The following is an 18,875-nucleotide window of genomic DNA, read 5'->3' on the forward strand; positions in this document are numbered from 1 at the left end:
CCGGCAACGCTTCGCCAGACAACTCGGGCAGCGGCGGTGAACTCTTTGGGGCAATAACGAGGGGTGGGCACCCTCGCAAGATAAAACAACAATAGAAACGGGGTGGTCACCTGCGAAATAATTAAATAAACAGGGTGGCACCCATGATAAAAATAAGTGACTCAAGGCACCAAGCAGGGAGGTGGGCTCTCGCAATGACGGCATCAGGGGGGAATCCCTCACGTCGAGATTCCCTCTACAAGGGCTGCAGCCACCGCGCTGCGCAGCCCACGGTCTTCCCTCTCCTGGGGACCGAGTAGAATCTAGCGCTCTGCCCAAGATAAAAAGATAAAGCGCTCTCAAGGCGCTGGGGGCTCAGAGAGCGCAGGCCCATCAGAAATGACCCCATTAGCAAGGAGGGTCCCAGCACAAGCAGAACATCACAGGACAAGGGCTTCCAGGGTCAGGAAGAAGGGTCCACAAAAAGTCCATCAGATGTCCAGGGGCTGGGCAGGGCCCAGGGAGGCAAGCCTTCCCCTGGGCCCAAGCAGCAGCACGCCCCTGGCAGGATTCAAGTCAGAAACAAGAACCTTTCCAGAGTGTCACAGCACCCTTTTTATACACAGAATCCTTTGTCTAGCTGGGTGCAGGCAATGTGGGAACCAGCTACAACTGGTTATGGGGAACTCCTTTCACTGGCCAGGCTAGGGACATCAGACACACCACAGGGGGTGGACCGAGCATTGTGTGGGGAAAGCCCTGCCCTATTCAGGTCCCAGGTGCACCCCTCCCCTCACATCAGCATGTTAATCTCTCCACTCACCGCCGGGCAGACCTATCCAGACTCTTGGAGCCAGGCTCACCAGCCACCTCCAGCCAATCACAGGCCAGACACAAATTACACAAACATGCCAACTTCTAGAAGTGGCACTTCCACACTAGACACATTCATGCCGCATACATCATTGCGCAGCATTCAATCTCATGAGTTAGCACATACCAAACTCGACCCTGCATTCCCACACATCAGGAACTACCATGGTCACACATATTCCCCATGCATTCCTATGGGAGGGCAGGGCACTCTCACCATACACACAGAGAGCTCACACACTTTACACTGTACCATAGTGAAAATGTGTGCAGAGGCCTAAAATCACCAACACCAGGTTACAGAAATAGGCTAGGAAAAAGCAAAAAGTTTCGGGGTGAACCTGCCAAAAAGGGCCAGGTCCAACAGGGGGTTCTCTCGGTAAGCGGTGGCAGAGTGTGGGCAAACCTTGCATCCCCTGTGACAAACACTTTCTTTTAAGAGGGGTGTGGCGGGACGGAGCCTGCACCCCATGTGCAGTAATGGAATGGGTTCTTTTGCAGCAACTGGGACTCTGATCCATCCTGGTGATCGAGGTAGCAATAAGCTTTCCGGTCAATGCTGATTAGGGGCTGTGTTCATGGTTTTGTTCTCTCTTCCAGAAACGCACGGGTTTCGTCCCATTATGGTCAAACAACGCCTAGTAGAAAGGCCTGCCGGGGCTTGAAGCAGGTACAGGGTGTCCCGTGCACGAGAGGGGCAGATACGGGCCTCCCATTCCCGGGTAGGGGAGGACAGTGCTTTCTCTAGGTACAGCTGTTGCTTGGGGGGCCTTCGGGTTGCAACTTGATGATGGCATCGTGGGTCAGGAGTGGCGTGCTCAGCATGAGGCAAAGCCGGCACCAGCCGTTGCCCCCATTAGAGTTTATTCAGTTCAGAATGGCGAAATTTTGTTTTCTTCCACGGTACCCACAGTTATTGCTTAACAACGTTAGGCAATGACCAAACAGCAACAAAGTCTTATTTCTGGTCGGGCCACAGCTCCTACGTGACTGGACAAGCAACCTCATGGGTAGTATGGTAGAAGACTGGTCAGGTCCTCTTTGTGGGGTACATGGAGGACTTCTATTAAAATCTCCGGTCTTACGGGCCAGGCAGTTCAGACTGACTGTGTAATGTTGTGATACTCTGTTCCATCTGAGCTGCGCAGTCTCATTCCATACCAGGCACTTTGACTCCCAATGTACCGTGCATAGGTTACTGTCTCAAACATGGACACTCCAAGCTTGGAATGTCTGACAAAAGCAGCCTTAAACCTTGGTCTTCTTAGAGTTCTTGTGGGTCAGATGGGCGTAATTACTGATATTGGGTCTCCCTCATCTTCAGTGTTTGTGTGCTAGCAAGAAAGGGTCTTTCTTAATCTTTCAATGTCACTCTTCGTGCACTGAAATATTGAAAATGTCACACATAGCAGTTGAACCCGTGTAGCTCTGAAGGGGGGTGGCTAGTTCGTAGTTGGCTATGCAAGAAAGCTTTAATTGCGGCTTCTTTATCTTGGGCAATTAAGCAGTATTGGCTATGTCAACAGAGGGGATGTTGCAAGTGTTGTGCTCCTTTTGTAATTACAGGGTAGCAATGGCTTTGCGGCTATATACCAGGCAAGATTCAGCTCATAACCTGAACAAGCTGGATAGCCCTGCAGATTAGTTGGGCCTGCATAAGCCACACATATAACTCCTGCATTCTGGCCCACGCTGAGACACTCGCATAGTTGTACCACAACATTGCCAGTCTCCTTTACTCTGGCCCATTGGCTCTATGGGGTTGCATTATCTTTTGCACAGAATTTTGGGCCTGCATTAGTCACACACTTACCTCCCCCGGTCTGATCCCACTAAGACCTCTCAGCTCTGGCTCCACATTGGATCAGGCTGATACATTAAGCCTCTAACTTGTTTAATTCATGGGACACGTTGGCACATATGTGACCATGTAAGCGATGGGTTTGGCTGGTTTTACGTGAAGGGTCCGGAATTGGGCATGCAATTTCAACAGTCTAAAATTCAACAACAAGGGTTGACACGCTGTGGAGGTCCCTTGGCTTGGTGCTCGGGTAAGCTTTCACCTAGACAGTTTTATTTAGTTGTTTTCAGGTACGAAAGTAGGGATTTTTTGGCACTGTTCACATGCCAAAAAGCAAGAGTGAGGAAGGAATAGTTCCCCTAGTTGCAAGACTTGTATATACAGTTGTATAGGCTGCTTGTTACAAACTTCATAGGGTCCAACGAAGGCCAGGCACAGGGGGACGACTTGTACGAGTGTCAAACATGAGGAGATCCTCTACACAATGTTATAAGGGAGGTTGCCTAAGCAAAACTCAAACGGGCCTTATACGCATGATGGAGAAGCTTGCAGCCAGGCATTGGGCTGTCCATCTAATATAATATGTTATGGAGGCAAGCATGCACTAAGAGATGGATCCTCGACAGCATCCAAGACAGTCAAATAGTCCTGATGGCGTTCCCACTGCTCAAGAAGGGGCAAGTATTCGTCTTGCAGTCCCCCTCTTACCCGGCAAGTCCACTGGGACACCCGTGCCTATGTCACACATCCCATGGCAAGATAGTCACCAAAAGGTGGGAACGGCCATTGACAAGCCTTGACAGGACAGGGCTAGCCACTCTCTTTAAATGGTAACTCTAACGTAAAGGCATGTTTCAAACACTGACTGGGTGTGCTGGGCCAATGCCATTCACCAAAGCTGCGAGGGATCAGGCTGTCAGATGTCTTTGAGGGATGGGGAAGGGCATTTAGGGCCTAGTGCGTGACGCAGTATTTGAGGGGTTTCAGAAGGGGTGACACAGAATCTGGTAGTCCGACACCATTCTGGTGGAAGTATCAAGGGACACACAAGTTGTTAGCAGGGACTGGGCATCTGTGTCTGGTCGAAGATTCAGCAAGCAGGGTAGGCTGCGTAGGTTGGCCCTTCACGTAAGATTCAGTGTCTAATAACAGGCAACACACTCTCATTCCCTCCATCATTTGTGACACCATACTGTGTCCGCCAGGGAACAATGGAAAAGAACTGTTAACTTTCTCTCCTTTGGCAGCAGGAGGAGGGCCCTCGTGCACGGGCGGTTCAGTGTCCACTCAGGGCCCGGATCAGTCCCCTCTATCACGAGTGAGGGGTAGGGTTTCCTCAGCCCTTTAGCAATGACGGACGGGGGACCAGCGTGCATACGGGGGAGGTGCAGGAAGGTGTGGAATTCTCGTGTTTACCCTTGGAAGCAGGGAGGCCCAGGACACAGTTCTAGGAGCTACACCTCCCTGGGAGTCCAAATGCTGGGCACGCACAGACCGTTTACAGGACTTGTTTGGTCCTGATAAGTACTGGTATTCTCCCATTAAATATATATGGGAAGAAGTGCATGCACTAAATGTGCAGATGACTGGTTTGATCTTAATAAGTGCTGTACTTTCCCATTCAATATATTTGAGAAGTACAGGCTCTTACCGTATGCAAGACTTGTTGGTCCTAATAAGTACTGGTACTTCCCCAGGTGCTGCAGCAGAGGCACAACTAGCGGGGTGTATGGGACACAGTGTTGGTGACCTCGGATGTTCCAGAGGAATTGCCTTAGATGGTTTTCCTTTGTTAAAGGGCAGCCGTTCGGGATGAGGACCCAACATGGAGGCACGGTGTGCTGTGTTGAGAGTGTTTTTGAGGGTCCTAGTCTTAGTTTTTTGGACCTGTATGGGAAGCGTGTCCCAGCCTTGTCACAATAGAATGTGTAGGACTTCCGCAGTGCCTGATGTGCATCCATCATGGGATGAGCATTTGGGGTGAATGGGAGAATATGTGTGCAGACTTTGTTCGTCCTTACAAATATGGTTGCAGTGTGTAGCAAATACCTCAGACTGTTTATTGTTTGGAATTTCAACTCTCAGGATGATTTTGTTGCGGGCTCCCTTGCATCTCCCGTGCTTTTGCGTGTACATCCAACATCGAGGGCGGAGGGGAGAGAATGGGATAGGGTAAGAGAGAGGAAGGTAGGAGAGAGAGTGAGGAGAGAAGTGTCGGCACACGAGGCAGAGAGACACTAAACACATGCACTGCTACGGAGCACAATGGCGCGGGATGAATGGCACTAGCTTTATGAGGCGCTTCTTGCAACGAAGGACAGGGGCAGGTTTAGGAGCCGGGATATAAGACGCTGGGGTTTGTGGCCTCCCAGAAGTACTTTGGGCATCGCACACAATTGGCATTGACGGAGGACAAGCGGCCGCAAGATGGCAGAGTGAAGCCAAAAGAAGTGAGGAGCACAGTGGGGGCCAAGACATGCGCGAAAGTTAATTACCCACATAGACGCTGCGCGTGTGCACGTGCACGCAAGCTTGAGGCCAGCAAAAGAGTCTGGTAGCAGTTTGAAAACCCCCTTACTAAAAGTCGAGCAAGCTGCTCTAAGCTCGACCTAAAAAGGACCCTGTTCCTACTGTCCCTCATCTGCCTCCTTTCTCCTCCACACCCCCTTCCCAAGCCAACCTCCTCAGCTTCCAACACAGACCATGCCGCAGTAGAAGATAAACTTGACGTGCATCCAGGACACTTTACCTCCGGTAGCCTCTTTCTCTCATGGTTCCTAGCGCTGAAAAAACTTCCTCGAGGTGAAGCGGTTCTCGGATCACAAATAGGACTTACTGATGCTATTACCAATGCAATAAAATGCCTGATTTTTAGGGTATCCATTGCAAATGTAAGGGAGAGGCGTGCTGCAGTCCTACCTCTTTTGCACTCTTCTCCCTGCTTCTAGTCTGTAGTCTGCACCTGGGACAGCCTCGCTCAGGTATGATTTGTGTAAAGCTAGCAGATCTGGCTATTTTCGAAGTGGAAGTGCTTCATAAATGATTGGCATGATTGTGTGTGCGGTTATGTGGGTGGGTGGGGGAGTGATGTGAGAAAGTGTCAACGGTCGGACAGATAGAGTACATGAGAGGATGAATGCCAGAGTGACTGGGTGCATAGATGATAGATCACCTAAAGCATGGATGGAAGAACGGGTAAATGCATGAATGAATGGTTTAATAACTAAGAGCATAAGATAATGAGGGCATGGTCGGATGCAGACAGGTTACACCAATCTTACAATCTGAGGCTCAGACAGCAGTGGTGATGCCATATATGTGTCTGGATCTACCAATAATGTGCCTCTGCAAATATTATTCGATCTACCAATAATGATCCTCTGCAAATATTATTCGATCTACCAATAATGTGGCTCTGCAAATATTATTCGATCTACCAATAATGAGCCTCTGCAAATATTATTCGATCTACCAATAATGTGCCTCTGCAAATATTATTCGATCTACCAATAATGAGCCTCTGCAAATATTAGTTGTGGGCACATATACAGATACCCATTTCCTTACACATAAAGCAAAATAATAGTAATAATAATAATCCACATTTGTAAAGCGCACAATCACCCGTAAGGGTCTCTAGGCGCTGGTGGCCGTCAGGAAGATTAGGCAAGCTATTGCCCAGAGTCACATGGTGCTGGGCTAATCTGCCGACGGTGCTGGGGATCGAACCGTGATCCCCAGATTCCGGAGTCAGTCGCCCTAGCCTACAGAAAGCACATTTATTTGTGCTTTTTTTCACCACAACAGGCTTCTAAAAAGCATCTTTTAGTTAGGACACAAAATGAAAGCCAGCCCTATTGGCTTTGCCAAAGCTTGCTTTTATCGGATTTCAAAAAAAAACATCAGATGAATGATATAATTTTTATCAAATATTCATTTAATTTTAGACTGTGGTTAAAATTGCTGAGCTGCCTTCAAGCACGTATTTTCTTGCTTTAATTAAACACTAAATGTGTTTATAACTTTATTTAAACAATTTAATTTGATTTTGTATTTAAAGTGGAGGCCCATAAACCCCACCATTTTAATCCTGTCTGTAAATTAATTTATATGGTTCAAAAGGTAGACCCTCTGTACCCTCTTTTATGGTCAGGCTTGGCAGTGCTGCTATCACGCGACAATTATGTGGGTATTATGGGGAAAGGGGCCTTGGCTCTGCCCACATGTTGGGAGCCAGGGGTATATGTTTTGACTGGAAAGAAATTGCGTGCTTCCACAAACAAAATGCCTGCGCTCCACACAGCTGCGATCATTTTGTTTATTTATCCAGCTGCTGGGCTTTTACCTTTCGGGGCATGGACACATATGACATTGCAACCCTACGAAAGTGTCTTACATAATTAGATAATGAATGGTATTTCTCTCTGGCAACACAGATGGTAAGAGGGCAGTCATTAACAAACATGAATGTTTAGGTTCCGCTTGACAGTGCATTCATAAGCCAGACCTATCAGCATTGCCAATGCTTGTTAGTTATGTTTGCAAATTAATCTAATGTATATGTTTTACAAGAGAGATCCCCCAAAACTCTTCTCTCTTTTATTTTTAACAAGTCCCTATTTCCCTTTCCCCTGCTCTCAACCTTATTTATTTACTTTATCCCTTAACCCCAATGGTGGAAATGCGGGAGATTCATTAGGATCCCGGATCCAGCAGTTAGTATTGAGTCAGATCACGACCCTGGCTGGCCTCAGTGAAATGTGCTGACTTTGACCTGGCGCAATTTGCAGACATCAAGACACATTTTTTGCCTTTTGTGTTCAGAACAGCAATCTGCAAGATGTCAAAAAGGTGTATTTTAGTACTAGCAGGGTCCAATTCAAATGCCTCACTTTAAGAGCCACCATCACTCCTTTTGTTCAAAAGTCATCTTGGCTAGGAGCTAGTTGGACCATAACACCTTGTTGTCATTGAGGAAACAAAGACATTCTTAGCTTGTCACTTCACAGGTGCTTTCACTAAAATATGATTTGGAGTCAGGTTTTTGAGTTTTCCTAGATCTGTATGTAAGAGATATGTATACACTATAAAAAGGTCACATATATTAATCTATGTGAGTAATGTTAGACCTGGCATCCTCCGTGTGACTTCCCCTGTCCTTTTGCCTCTGCCACCTGTATTTTTGACCGTTATGCTGGACTTCGTTTTTGCTGGTTTAGGTACTCTGGGCACTTTATCACTGATGATCAGTGCTAAAGTGATAATGCTCCCTGTTTAAATTGAAATTCTGATTGTTTCTCCATAATTGGCATATTTGATTTACTGGTAAGCCCCAAGTAAAGTGCACTATGTGTGCCCAGGGCCTGTGAATCAAATGCTACTAGTGGACCTGCAGCACTGCATGTGCCCCCAATAAATATTTTTAACATAACATTAATAAATATTTTTAACAATACAGGGTGACCATACAGCAGTTTAAAGGGACTGAACCCTAAAGATTTCTGTGGCACCTCTATGTAAGCAGGCAGAAGGCATGGCAAGGCATGGCTATGTGTGCCCAGGGCCTGTGAATCAAATGCTACTAGTGGACTTGCAGCACTGCATGTGCCCCCCACACGAGTAGCCCTGTACACTTGTCTCAAGCCTGCCATTACAGTGTCTGTGAGTGCAGTTTTAAAGCGGTCATGTCGACCTGGCAAGTGCACCCACTTGCTAAGCCCTGACCTTCCCTTTTACTACAAGTAAGGCGCCCCAAAGGTAGTCCCAAGGTACGCCCATGGACAGGGTGCAGTGTATGTGAAAGGTATGACATGTACTAGTGTGTTTTACAAGTCCTGATAGTAAAATACTGCCAATTTCATTGTTCCCTATTACGAGGACTGGCTCTCCCATAGGATATCATTGGAGCTGCCTTGTAACATTTTACAAGTGTAACCTTCAATTGTGACCAGCTAGAGATTTGGAGTTTCGGCTCTCTGAGCCCAGAATTTAATAACACATCTTTTAGTGACAGTGGTTTTTAAATTGTGTTTAAAAATGCAATTTTTAGAAAGTGGGCACCATTGTTTGCCTTTCCCTGCCTGTGGAATCAGCGCCTGGTTTAGACTGACAGGGACCTGTTTGTACATTCAATCTTTGGCATTCACACAAAGGGAGTTGAGGTGTGCCCTGCATATTCTGATGGCCCATCACCAGGCTGTTGGGCCTTCCTGAGCTAGAGTGGTGGGAGAAGCTGTCACCTGCACCTGAATAGTGTTGTGCCTGGCCTCTCACAATGCTGTCTCCACCCCCGTTGAGTGTGTCTGGAGTCAAGACCAGGCAGGACAAGAGCTTGTGTACTACAAAGACAATCCTTTGAAGAATGCCTGCTTCAAATGCCAAAAGGGATATAAGTATTGGACCTAAAACCCCAGACTTTTAGAGCACTTCTGTATCAGGAGGAGCCTCTGCAGAGGAGAAGAGCTGAAGAGCTGTGAGGAGGAGTACTGCCCCTTTGCTGTGTGTTGGTTTGCTGGTTTGGACTACAGTTGCTGCTTCTGTTTTAGAGAGGAAAAGGACAGGACTTTGCTTTCTATGCGGCATGTGAAGTTTCTCCAAAGGACTTATGTGTGCATGTCTCCTGTTAGAAGTCTCAGGGCCATCAATTACTTCATCTGCAGAATCCCTGAACTCCGCTGCTTGCAGTTCTGACCTGCCTTGTGGTGGTAAATCCAGTTCTGGGCCCTTGGAGGTTGTTCTTGCTGCAAAAACCATCAAATTCAATGCACCGCCCTTCCAGCGCCTATTTTTCCAACACATTCTGCCACGCAGGAGAAACTTTCACGCACTGCGGCGCGCAGCCAAAGAGATCGGCATAGCGCCTGCAAGCGGCTGAAGAAGTCGCTGCAGCCCGAGTGCTGTGCACCATGTCTCCGAAGTCCAAGACCTCCGCACTGACTCCAATGTATGCCCTGGTGTGCGGCTGAAAGAATCAATGCACCGTGGGACGGCGGCTGAAGAAACTGATGCAGCGCCTGTTTGTCACCACCGCATCGACCTCCAGCATGTCCAGATGTCCACACATTGCACCTGTGCTCCAAGCTTACTTTGTGTAAATAAAAATGGAACTCACAAAGCATGCTAAATATCGGCCAGTTTTTGGGTGGCATGCATTTAGTATGCTCCCAGAAGGCTTTAGTTGCCCATGTACATTTTTATAATACAAACCATGCACTGAAGCAAATTGATTCTCTTATTAAAATGGACCCATGCCATCACGAGAATGAGGGAAAACCCACTTTCTATTGAACATGCTCTAACCTTGCACCCAAGTATTGCCTGATAGTTCAGCAAGTCTGGGACAGACTCAGTCACATTGAGGCAAATCTTACTTGCGATTGAATACACTTCCTCACCTACAAAGCTTATCAGCAACTCTGGCATTTTCGAAAACTCCTGAATTCCTTATAAGGCATTCACACTGAGGTTCTCAGAATAATTATGTACAGGCATTAGGTTTCTAATGACAGACATTAAAAGAGGTGACAGACTCACATCCAAAACACTGGAAGATTCCAAGTTATAGTGCTGGCTCCTAAGCAGAAGCTGAAGGCCTTCTAGGCTCATCTCAGAGTTGTCCAAAGGGTCGCCCATCTCTGTCCTGCAAAATCAAAGGTATATTTTATATTATTTATGGCAAAGCAGAAGAGAGCTGCTATTTTATTGTTACATGGCCCACAATCAAAAATGTTATAGCAGTTTTTGCATAATATCATTTTCATGCTGCAAACAATGTTTGCTGTTACCTGAAAAAGGACACCATTTAAGCAACCTTTTATTGAATGTAATGTATATTTGTATTGAATTTTATTTAAATTGTAAGAACAAAATTATCGATGGCTATAAATGCAAAGGCTATTTTAAGAAACAAGTTCTCACTACACATTGAAGTCACCTGGATTCTCATTAAAAAGTGCTATGAAATATAATCTCAGTGCATAAATGGGCCTTGTGGCATTTTGCAATATGCCCAGAATGTTAAACTGTAATTAAAATATTTTGCAGGGAGACAAAGTAATATTTTCTCACTGCATAAATGCACAAGTCACTTGTAGAAGTTATGTTTCTGGGCATTTGTGTAGCACAGTGTTTGCCGATTACTTGCATCTGGTGTGTTCTAATCTGGAATTATTTTCTGATTAGAATCATATGTGCCTATTAAAATTAGTCATTGGAATTTAAAATGAAATAGCAGTGATGTTTATAATTTTAGTTTTCTAGGGGAGACGCAGCGCACCGGACACTCGACCTTTGGCAGCAGGCAGCGTCAGGAGAAGCAGCGCTAGGGACTCTCAGTCCCAGGAGACAACAGCGCTACAGCAGCCCCGCCCTCTCTTACCGGGCATTGAAGTAGACCTCGCGCCTCCCGCTCTGCGGGATATGCAGCGCACCAGACACTCGACCTTTGGAAGCAGGCAGCGGCAGGAGAAGCAGCGCTAGGTACTCTCAGTCCCAGGAGACAACAGCGCTACAGCAGCCCCGCCCTGTCTTACCGGGCATTGAAGTAGACCTCGCACCTCCCACTCCGCGGGAGACGCAGCGCACCGGACACTCGACCTTTGGCAGCAGGCAGCGGCAGGAGAAGCAGCGCTAGGGAGTCTCAGTCCCAGGAGACAACAGCGCTACAGCAGCCCCGCCCATTCCTATCGGATATAATCAGCATCCTTTTTCCGCCACGCGGGACGCGCGCGGGCGGACGCCGGGCTAAGCCCGGGCAAAGGGCGGGCTGTCCAAGGCCGTCAGTGGCCGGAGGAGGCTGGGCTGGGCCCCCCCTAACATTTGTTATTAAGTAAGACACTCGCTGCTATTTACCATTATTGTATATGTGATATACATTGAATTTGTTTTCTGCTGTGAGCGGGGAAAACAGCCGACTGGGATAAAATCGTGTTAAGACTGGGGAAAGGAAGGAAGGGTACCTCTGGGACTATAGGCGGGTACCCTGGATATGTTTATAACTAGGGCAGCAACAGTGTTGGAGCACGAAATCGCTCTAACGGAAAAACGTTTGTCGCTAGAACCTGCTTATAACAGGTGCTCCTCCTTGGGCCCTATATTGTCAGCAGTAACACCAGAAGATATGGCACCCAAAATACATAATCACGAGGGGATGATGGGGGCTACCACTCGAGATTACTCTAACCCCCAAGTATCACGGGGGCGGTCTGGCATAGAGGTCGATTGTGCAGCAGTGTTGAATGAATCTTCCATAACAGACATTTTAAATGATCCCATACCACAAATTCAAACGAGGACTGCTGTGAAGAATGGAATTAATTCACGGCCTAGTCCACGCATAAAGAATCAAACATCGGGGTTGGGTCCAAATGGCAAAAGAAAGCGAGGGGGTACTCATTTGAAGGGCAGATGCCCAAAACAAACTAAAACATTTAAAAAAAACAGGAAACGCAGCTACGCAATCCCAGCCATTACCAACTAGCACACCCAGGGGTCCCATAGATGTAGATCCATCACTGGTATCATCCCATCAGGAGACATTGCCTCCAAACCCCGTGGGTTTTATGGTCCATTTTGAGCAGGTGATGAAATCCCTACTTGTACCTCTGCTGGAAAGAATTAAAACCTTAACAGACAAAATAGGGAGTCTGGAAAAGACGTCCCTAGCTAATTGTGACTCATTGAAAAATCTTGAAGCTAATTCTAAGACTGTAGGTGTACTTGGTCTGGCCCAGACCCACCCACAGTCATTAATATCCCAGAGGCACTCCATAGCTCAGCTACTCTGCTGACTGAGGGTGATAATTGCCCTGGTCCACGCATTTTGCCACCAGGAAATAGGGCACAGGCCTCTAAAAATACAGAAAGAAAGGTGGCAGGGAGGGAGGTTGCAAAGGATACAGCGGGGGGAGCGGGCTGGCGACATTATTCATAAGGAACAAGGAAAGACCAGTGGCGATAAAGAGAAGAATATTTTCCCACGTATTGACCTGCCACCACAGTCTGTGCCATATACTATGGTGCTGACTGGGGTGCCAGAACTGAAAAACGATAGAGGGGAATCCTATCCAGAACTGAAGAATAAGGTTGTTTTCTGGCTGAATACTAATAGACCCCTCCCAGGGCATTTACACGCAGAAATCTTATACGATCGCAGAGTGGGTTGGGTTGTTGGGTTGGACATAAATTAAAAGATCTTCCTGGGTACTGTATAATAGTCAATTTTAGAGACAGACATGCTGTAAGGTATATCTGTGATTGGAATAATCATAGAACAAATGGTGGGATCCAAAGCTTGGACTTGACTAACTTCTACCCGTCTATACATTCTGGCATGACCACAGCAAGTCTATGGCAGCAAGGGGAGTTTAGGGATAGAAATGGTGCGAGGTTTAACATACCAATCTCTAATCCTTATGACATGTTGCAAGGGTTGGAGGATATTGATTGACTTGCCTTACATATTCCTTTTGTTACCTCCATACCATCTATGAGATCTTGTAGCCTAAGGAGAGCCTATGATAATCTGGGTCTGAATGAGATCAAGGTAAAGGATGGGGTAGATTTTGGGGAATCAAAGAGTAACTGGGCGGATTCATTGAATGAGAGTACTGCAGATGCAAACCTATCCCTAGAGGACAACTTGGAGCCTAAGTGTACCACGGACATGTTGGTTAGTCAGACCAAGAAGGGGACGTGCTCAATTCTGAGTTGGAATATCGCAGGCCTAAGGTCAAAGCTGGGTAATGAAAATTGGGTTAACCTATTGAACAACTATGAGATTGTGAGCCTTCAATAAACCTGGACTATGACACCTCATCATGTCTGCGGGTTTAAAACTTTTATCTCCCCAGCCATTAGTTCCGTTCACGGTAGGGCCAAAGGGGGTTTATGCACATATATGTCTAATATGTTACAATGCAATAAGGCAGAGATTGTTTTTAATAACATGCATTATCATATTAGCAGGATTGTCATAGATAAAGTGTTTTCCTTGGTATTGGTAAATTTTTATAATAATGTCCCGGCAGAGGACGTGGACAATATTTTTAAGTACTTAGGCGACAATATAAAATTTATGGTAGAAGGAAGCTGTAAAGATGTCTGCGTTATATGGGCAGGGGATTTTAACTGTTCTTTATGCGAGAGAGGAGAGAGAGGAACCTGTGGTGTCATGCTGGATAACGATACAAGTCGGAGCCATTTTGAGCACACATAGGGGGTCATTAGGATCGCGGACGGACTTGAGTCCGTCCGCGACCCCAGAGCATGAGGGAACGTCCGCATGGGCTGCGGCGTTCCCTCTATGCAGATTAGGATGTGACCGCCAGGGTGGCGGTCACATCCTCTATTTTTAACATTGCTGCGGGTGGAGCTTCAAGCTGCACCCGCAGCAATGTTAAAAATGCATGCACAGCATTTGCGTGCACAAAGCGGCAGGCACCGCGCGGTGCCTGCTGCATTGTGCACGCAAATGCAGGGGGGTACCATAGGTACCCCCCATGTGCACCCCCCACCCCCCACTACACCTAGGGGGCCCGCAACGGGCCCCTGCAGTGCAGTTACACATGCTTTTCCACGGCGGAAAAGCCGCCGCGGAAAAGCATGTTCCTAAGCACATCCTAATCTGGCTGACGGTGTCTAAGAGACACCTTCACCATTTTAGTGCTTTTCCGCCGCGGTTGTAAGCCAGCCGCGGCGGAAAAGCTGCGGACCTAAACCATGACCCACCAGCCATCCTAATGTGGCGGTGGGTCCTGGTGGGTCCGCAGAGGATTTTCCGCCTCCTCCCGGCCGGCGGTGGCTTCCGCCGGCCCGGAGGATGCGGAAAATCCTCCATCCTAATGACCCCCTAAGTGTGGGGACCACCTAAATGAAACCATCTTTGGGTGTGATTTGCGAATAGATTGGCTAGCCCTGATATTCCCTTTTGTCCCACCTTTAATCAGACCCCCCAGGATATAGCGGCATGAACTAGTAAATTTAGCGGCACAAATCAGGAAATTTAGCGGCACAAATCTGGGAATTTAGCGGCATTTAGCGGCATTTTATTTTGGGGTTTTTTCGACAACAAACACAGATATCTTACTGTTTGAGTTAATTCACAACAGCAGGCCCCCACAGTACATGTGCACACACAAAGAGGGGTGTAGAGTACACAAAAGCCACAAGACAAACTAAGGCAAATCCATAAATTGGAAAAAACTGCCCTCACTCACATAGCGAAGTATGTGACATGCTTCATCATAGGGCCTGCTTACAATACGCCCTGGTGTAGCCACACACAGGGCGGAGCATAAGGGAGGGGGAAAAAATAATAAATTCCACACAACACAACGTATGACCATAAAACATAGACAACACGTAACATATAATGTGGTGAAGCCTGTGCAATTCACCCAGTGATGAAATAAATAGAGCGTCAAGTGCAGTTAATGGCCCCCACAGTACATGCACACTCAATAAATTAGGCGATATCCTGGAGGGTCTGAACAATGTCCATAACGTCAGAGGAGTTCTTAATTCCAAGTACGTTAACGGAACAAAAAAGAGAACATGTGCAAACACACAAGTCTTATCCAAGATAATATAAACACCATCTGTTGTGTTGTGTAGAAAAATATCCACTCACTAGCTAGGTTTCCATTGGTCAGGATTCGCCCTGCCAGTTTTTATTTAACACATTTTACAATTTGGAAGATTGGCTCTTCAAACAAAATGGGTTATTAAACAGCCAAACCTGTGTGATTATGAAACACAAACAAGTGTTCGGTGCGATACGAAAAGCAGAGCCCGGCATGACTTACTGAAGAACCCAGATGACAGGCGGGCAGCGCGCGTCTCCCCTCACTTCAGTAGAAGTTTTCCATGTAAAACTGAGGAAGGGAAGAGGCCGGGCAGGGAGAGCCCTGGCAGATTAAGTCTGCACTGGCGGAGGAGACACCAAGAGGCCTCAGAGCACACATTGCTTCGGGAGTGGGGACAGCAGCCAGATCACCACTAGCAAATTTCAAAGTCACACAACACGAGGGGCAGCGCTTTAATTTACTGCGCAACAGTAGAGGAGGCACACCTGTGACTGCTGCCCGAGGGGACTGGGGCATGCAATGAACCTTGGACCACTGTAGCGCTCATTTGTGTTTCCGAGGTTCAGAATGCTGCGCGCCTTTGTTCAGCAGGCGTCGGCACGGTACCAACCGCTCCCCAAGGGCACGCTGATGTACGAATCGGAGCTCGAGCGTGTGTACATCACACCTGAAGGTAAGGCCTGGACACCAGGCACCGGACAGTGGAGTTCTCTGCGCCCTCACAATATAATGGCGGAAAGCGGAGATGGCTCAAAATCCTGGAATGGCTGGCAAAACGGCGGATTTCGCGGGCGTTTGGGCAAATATCGCGGGATTTGCGGCGTTCGGCCGATTTCGCGATTTTTGTGCAAATCGCGAAATCGCGATATCCTGGAGGGTCTGTTTAATGGCAGAGGGGCAAATTAAACAATTGATTACATAGTTATGACGGCTAGACATGGGGGCATGATTCAGGCATTTAACACCCTGGGTAATCCACTGAGCGATCACTTTCCCCTTAGTTTAGTTATTCGGGGTAGACCTAAAGAACAACGCGGAAACGATACTCTTAAACCGCGAGTGGATAACATCTCCATGGTCAGAAAAAGTGGTTACTCTTTAAAGTCGACTAATGTTGTCCCCGAAGATTTACTTCAAAAACTAGTAAAGAGCTGTGAGTCCCAATTCCATGACTGTACAGATGTGAATGCTGAAGACACTGATATTATAAAAAAAAATCCTACTAATTACCTCACAAATTAAGAAGTGTCTATGGGTTGACATAAAAGGCGTTAAAAAGAACCAAACAAGCTGGTTTGATACGGCTTGTACTAAGGCCTACTCGAACCTTAAATATGCTCTAAATGCCCCAGTTAAAGATAGCACTTTAATTAAAGTCCTTAGAAATGTCTATAAGCAGACTTTAAAAAAGACAAAAGATATCTTAAAAAAAGAAGCATGGGACATTTTATCCGAAGCATCTTCAAGCCGAGACACTGCAGCTTTTTAGAAAGCTGTTAACGCCCCTTTTTTAAATTATAATGTCTCAGCCAGAATAGAAGTAGCCATAACTGAGAAAGAGTGGGTGAAGCATTATTCAGAACTATACTCTGTCGATAGTCAAGAGGAAGATTGCTCAGCACAGGATAATATAAATGGAGATTACTGTCACTCAAAGAACACTTTGGTTCCGGGTCTCTCCCTAGCAGAGGTAAATGCTAGTATTAATGCAAGCCTGGGAGGCAAGGCACCCGGTCCCGACGGGGTCCCGGTGGATTTATACAAAAATGTTGGTCTCTGGGGCCCGATCCTCACCCGACTTTTTAATGCCACATCTCGGAATGGCCTTCTATCTTCCTGGTGTGAATCGGTCACAGTACCAATATTTAAAAAGGGGGACAGAGCAAGCTGCCATTGCGATCGCCCAATATCGCTTCCAGACTCCACCATTAAGGTTTTTGGTCGAGTGATTTTAAATAGGCTTCAAACGTGGGCTGTCGAAAAAACAGTAATTTGCAATATGGTTTTAGGAAAGGGCTCAGTACCATTGACCAATGTCTGAATTTGCATATCCTATTAGAAAAATATACAAAAACCAAGGATGGTCGCATGTTTTTAACTTTTGTAGACTTATCGTCTGCATTTGATTGCGTCTCACACAGCAAACTTTTGCTGATTATGGAACAATTAGGGGTAGAAACATCAATTATTAATTTCCTCCGGGAACTTTACTTAGGTGCATCCGCCAGAGTTAGACACAGGAAAAATGGTGAATGCACAGAATCATTTGGTATCGCTAGGGGAGTACGACAAGGCTGCGTCTTGGCTCCGTTTCTTTTTACGCTCTATATTAACGATGTAGAAATTACATTGTCCAGGAAGTGTAAGGATATGCCGATGGTAGGGAAAAGATCAGTCCCAGCACTGTTGTAGCCGACAATGCAGTCTTGATGGCCAGAACTCCATTGGCCATGCAAAGTATAGTCACCTCCTTTGCAGATCTCTTGACAGGTTTGGACCTAAGAATAAACTGTTCAAAGACCTTTACCATGACCTGTGGCTCGGGTGCACATAAGAAGAGAAAGGCAATTTTTATCGGTTCTTGCCCAGTTGATTTTATTCCAACTTTTTCTTATTTAGGAGTCTTGTTCGACCATATCGGTCTATGGAATAATACAATTAAGACCAGAAAGTTATTGTTCTGTAAATCAATAATGGACTTAAAACATTTTTGCAAAAAGATGGGCAGAAAACCTATTGGGGAGATGCTAATAATGTATAAAGCTACCTGCGTAGCAATTGCGACATATGGCGCATATGCGAAATCACTACAGGTGGTGGAAAACGTCTTCATGAAATACCTCCTAGCCGTTCCAGATAGTGTTTCCACATATGTTTGCCATGCAGAACTCAGGGAACCGTATTTAGAAGACATCATAAAGGTGGCCCCGGTACTGCTATGGCATAGGGTCTGGACCACCGAGGAATGTGGATTAAACCGTTCCATTGTGAACAACGTGACTAGGTTAGATAATGGTGGTAAGATCGGATGGCTATGTTATGTGAAGAAGTTTCTCACTGACTTAGGTTTGGAAAATTATTATGATGAACCATCCTCTTTGTGTAATATCCCGAGGAAAGCCCTGAAGGAAAAGTGCATGAGTTACTTGTGTGAGCGCAGAACCACCACAGAATGATGAAAAAAACGGTGATTGCACATGAGCAAATTGTGATTTCTAGTAAAATGCAAATGCAAAAAGCACAGGAAGCCTGGCTGAAGACGGCTGGAATGCCAGAAACCAGTCCTCGGAAGCTTGTTTCCGGTCCAGGGAAGGCATGGCTTGGCAGTTCGGGCTGGACTGTTCCCATGAGGCACAGGGTCAGACTGATTTGCATATGGCCATGTCTGAACTGGGGTGGTGTGGAGTGCAAAAAAACGATGGATTTAGGCCCAGATCTCTGTACTGGGGTGAATGTATAACAGTGTTCTGCATTCTGTCCATCAACTGTTATTTTTGCATTTGTCACCTCCCGCCCCAAAGTATGCACAAGTTACTTTCATATGGCAGCATGCCTAACTCCCATTTCTGCGCGACACTTCTCCATCCCCCAAATCTATGATACATACTTTATTTAAAGGAACATGCTCTCTCCCTTGT

The 18,875-nt window shown here is 46.6% G+C and overlaps 1 protein-coding gene across 1 annotated transcript in view; it reads right to left on the reverse strand.

The window, feature by feature from the left end:
- HSF4 (heat shock transcription factor 4) overlaps positions 1-18,875 on the reverse strand; it is a 385,922-nt gene that overhangs the window by 91,957 nt on the left and 275,090 nt on the right. The window contains exon 9 of the mRNA XM_086947661.1: positions 10,187-10,292. Within this exon, the coding sequence (XP_086803787.1) occupies positions 10,187-10,292 (106 nt within the window). The remainder of the gene's footprint in view (positions 1-10,186; positions 10,293-18,875) is intronic.

Source organism: Lissotriton vulgaris, chromosome 12, assembly GCF_964263255.1.
Source record: "Lissotriton vulgaris chromosome 12, aLisVul1.2, whole genome shotgun sequence".
Lineage (NCBI taxonomy): Eukaryota > Metazoa > Chordata > Amphibia > Caudata > Salamandridae > Lissotriton > Lissotriton vulgaris.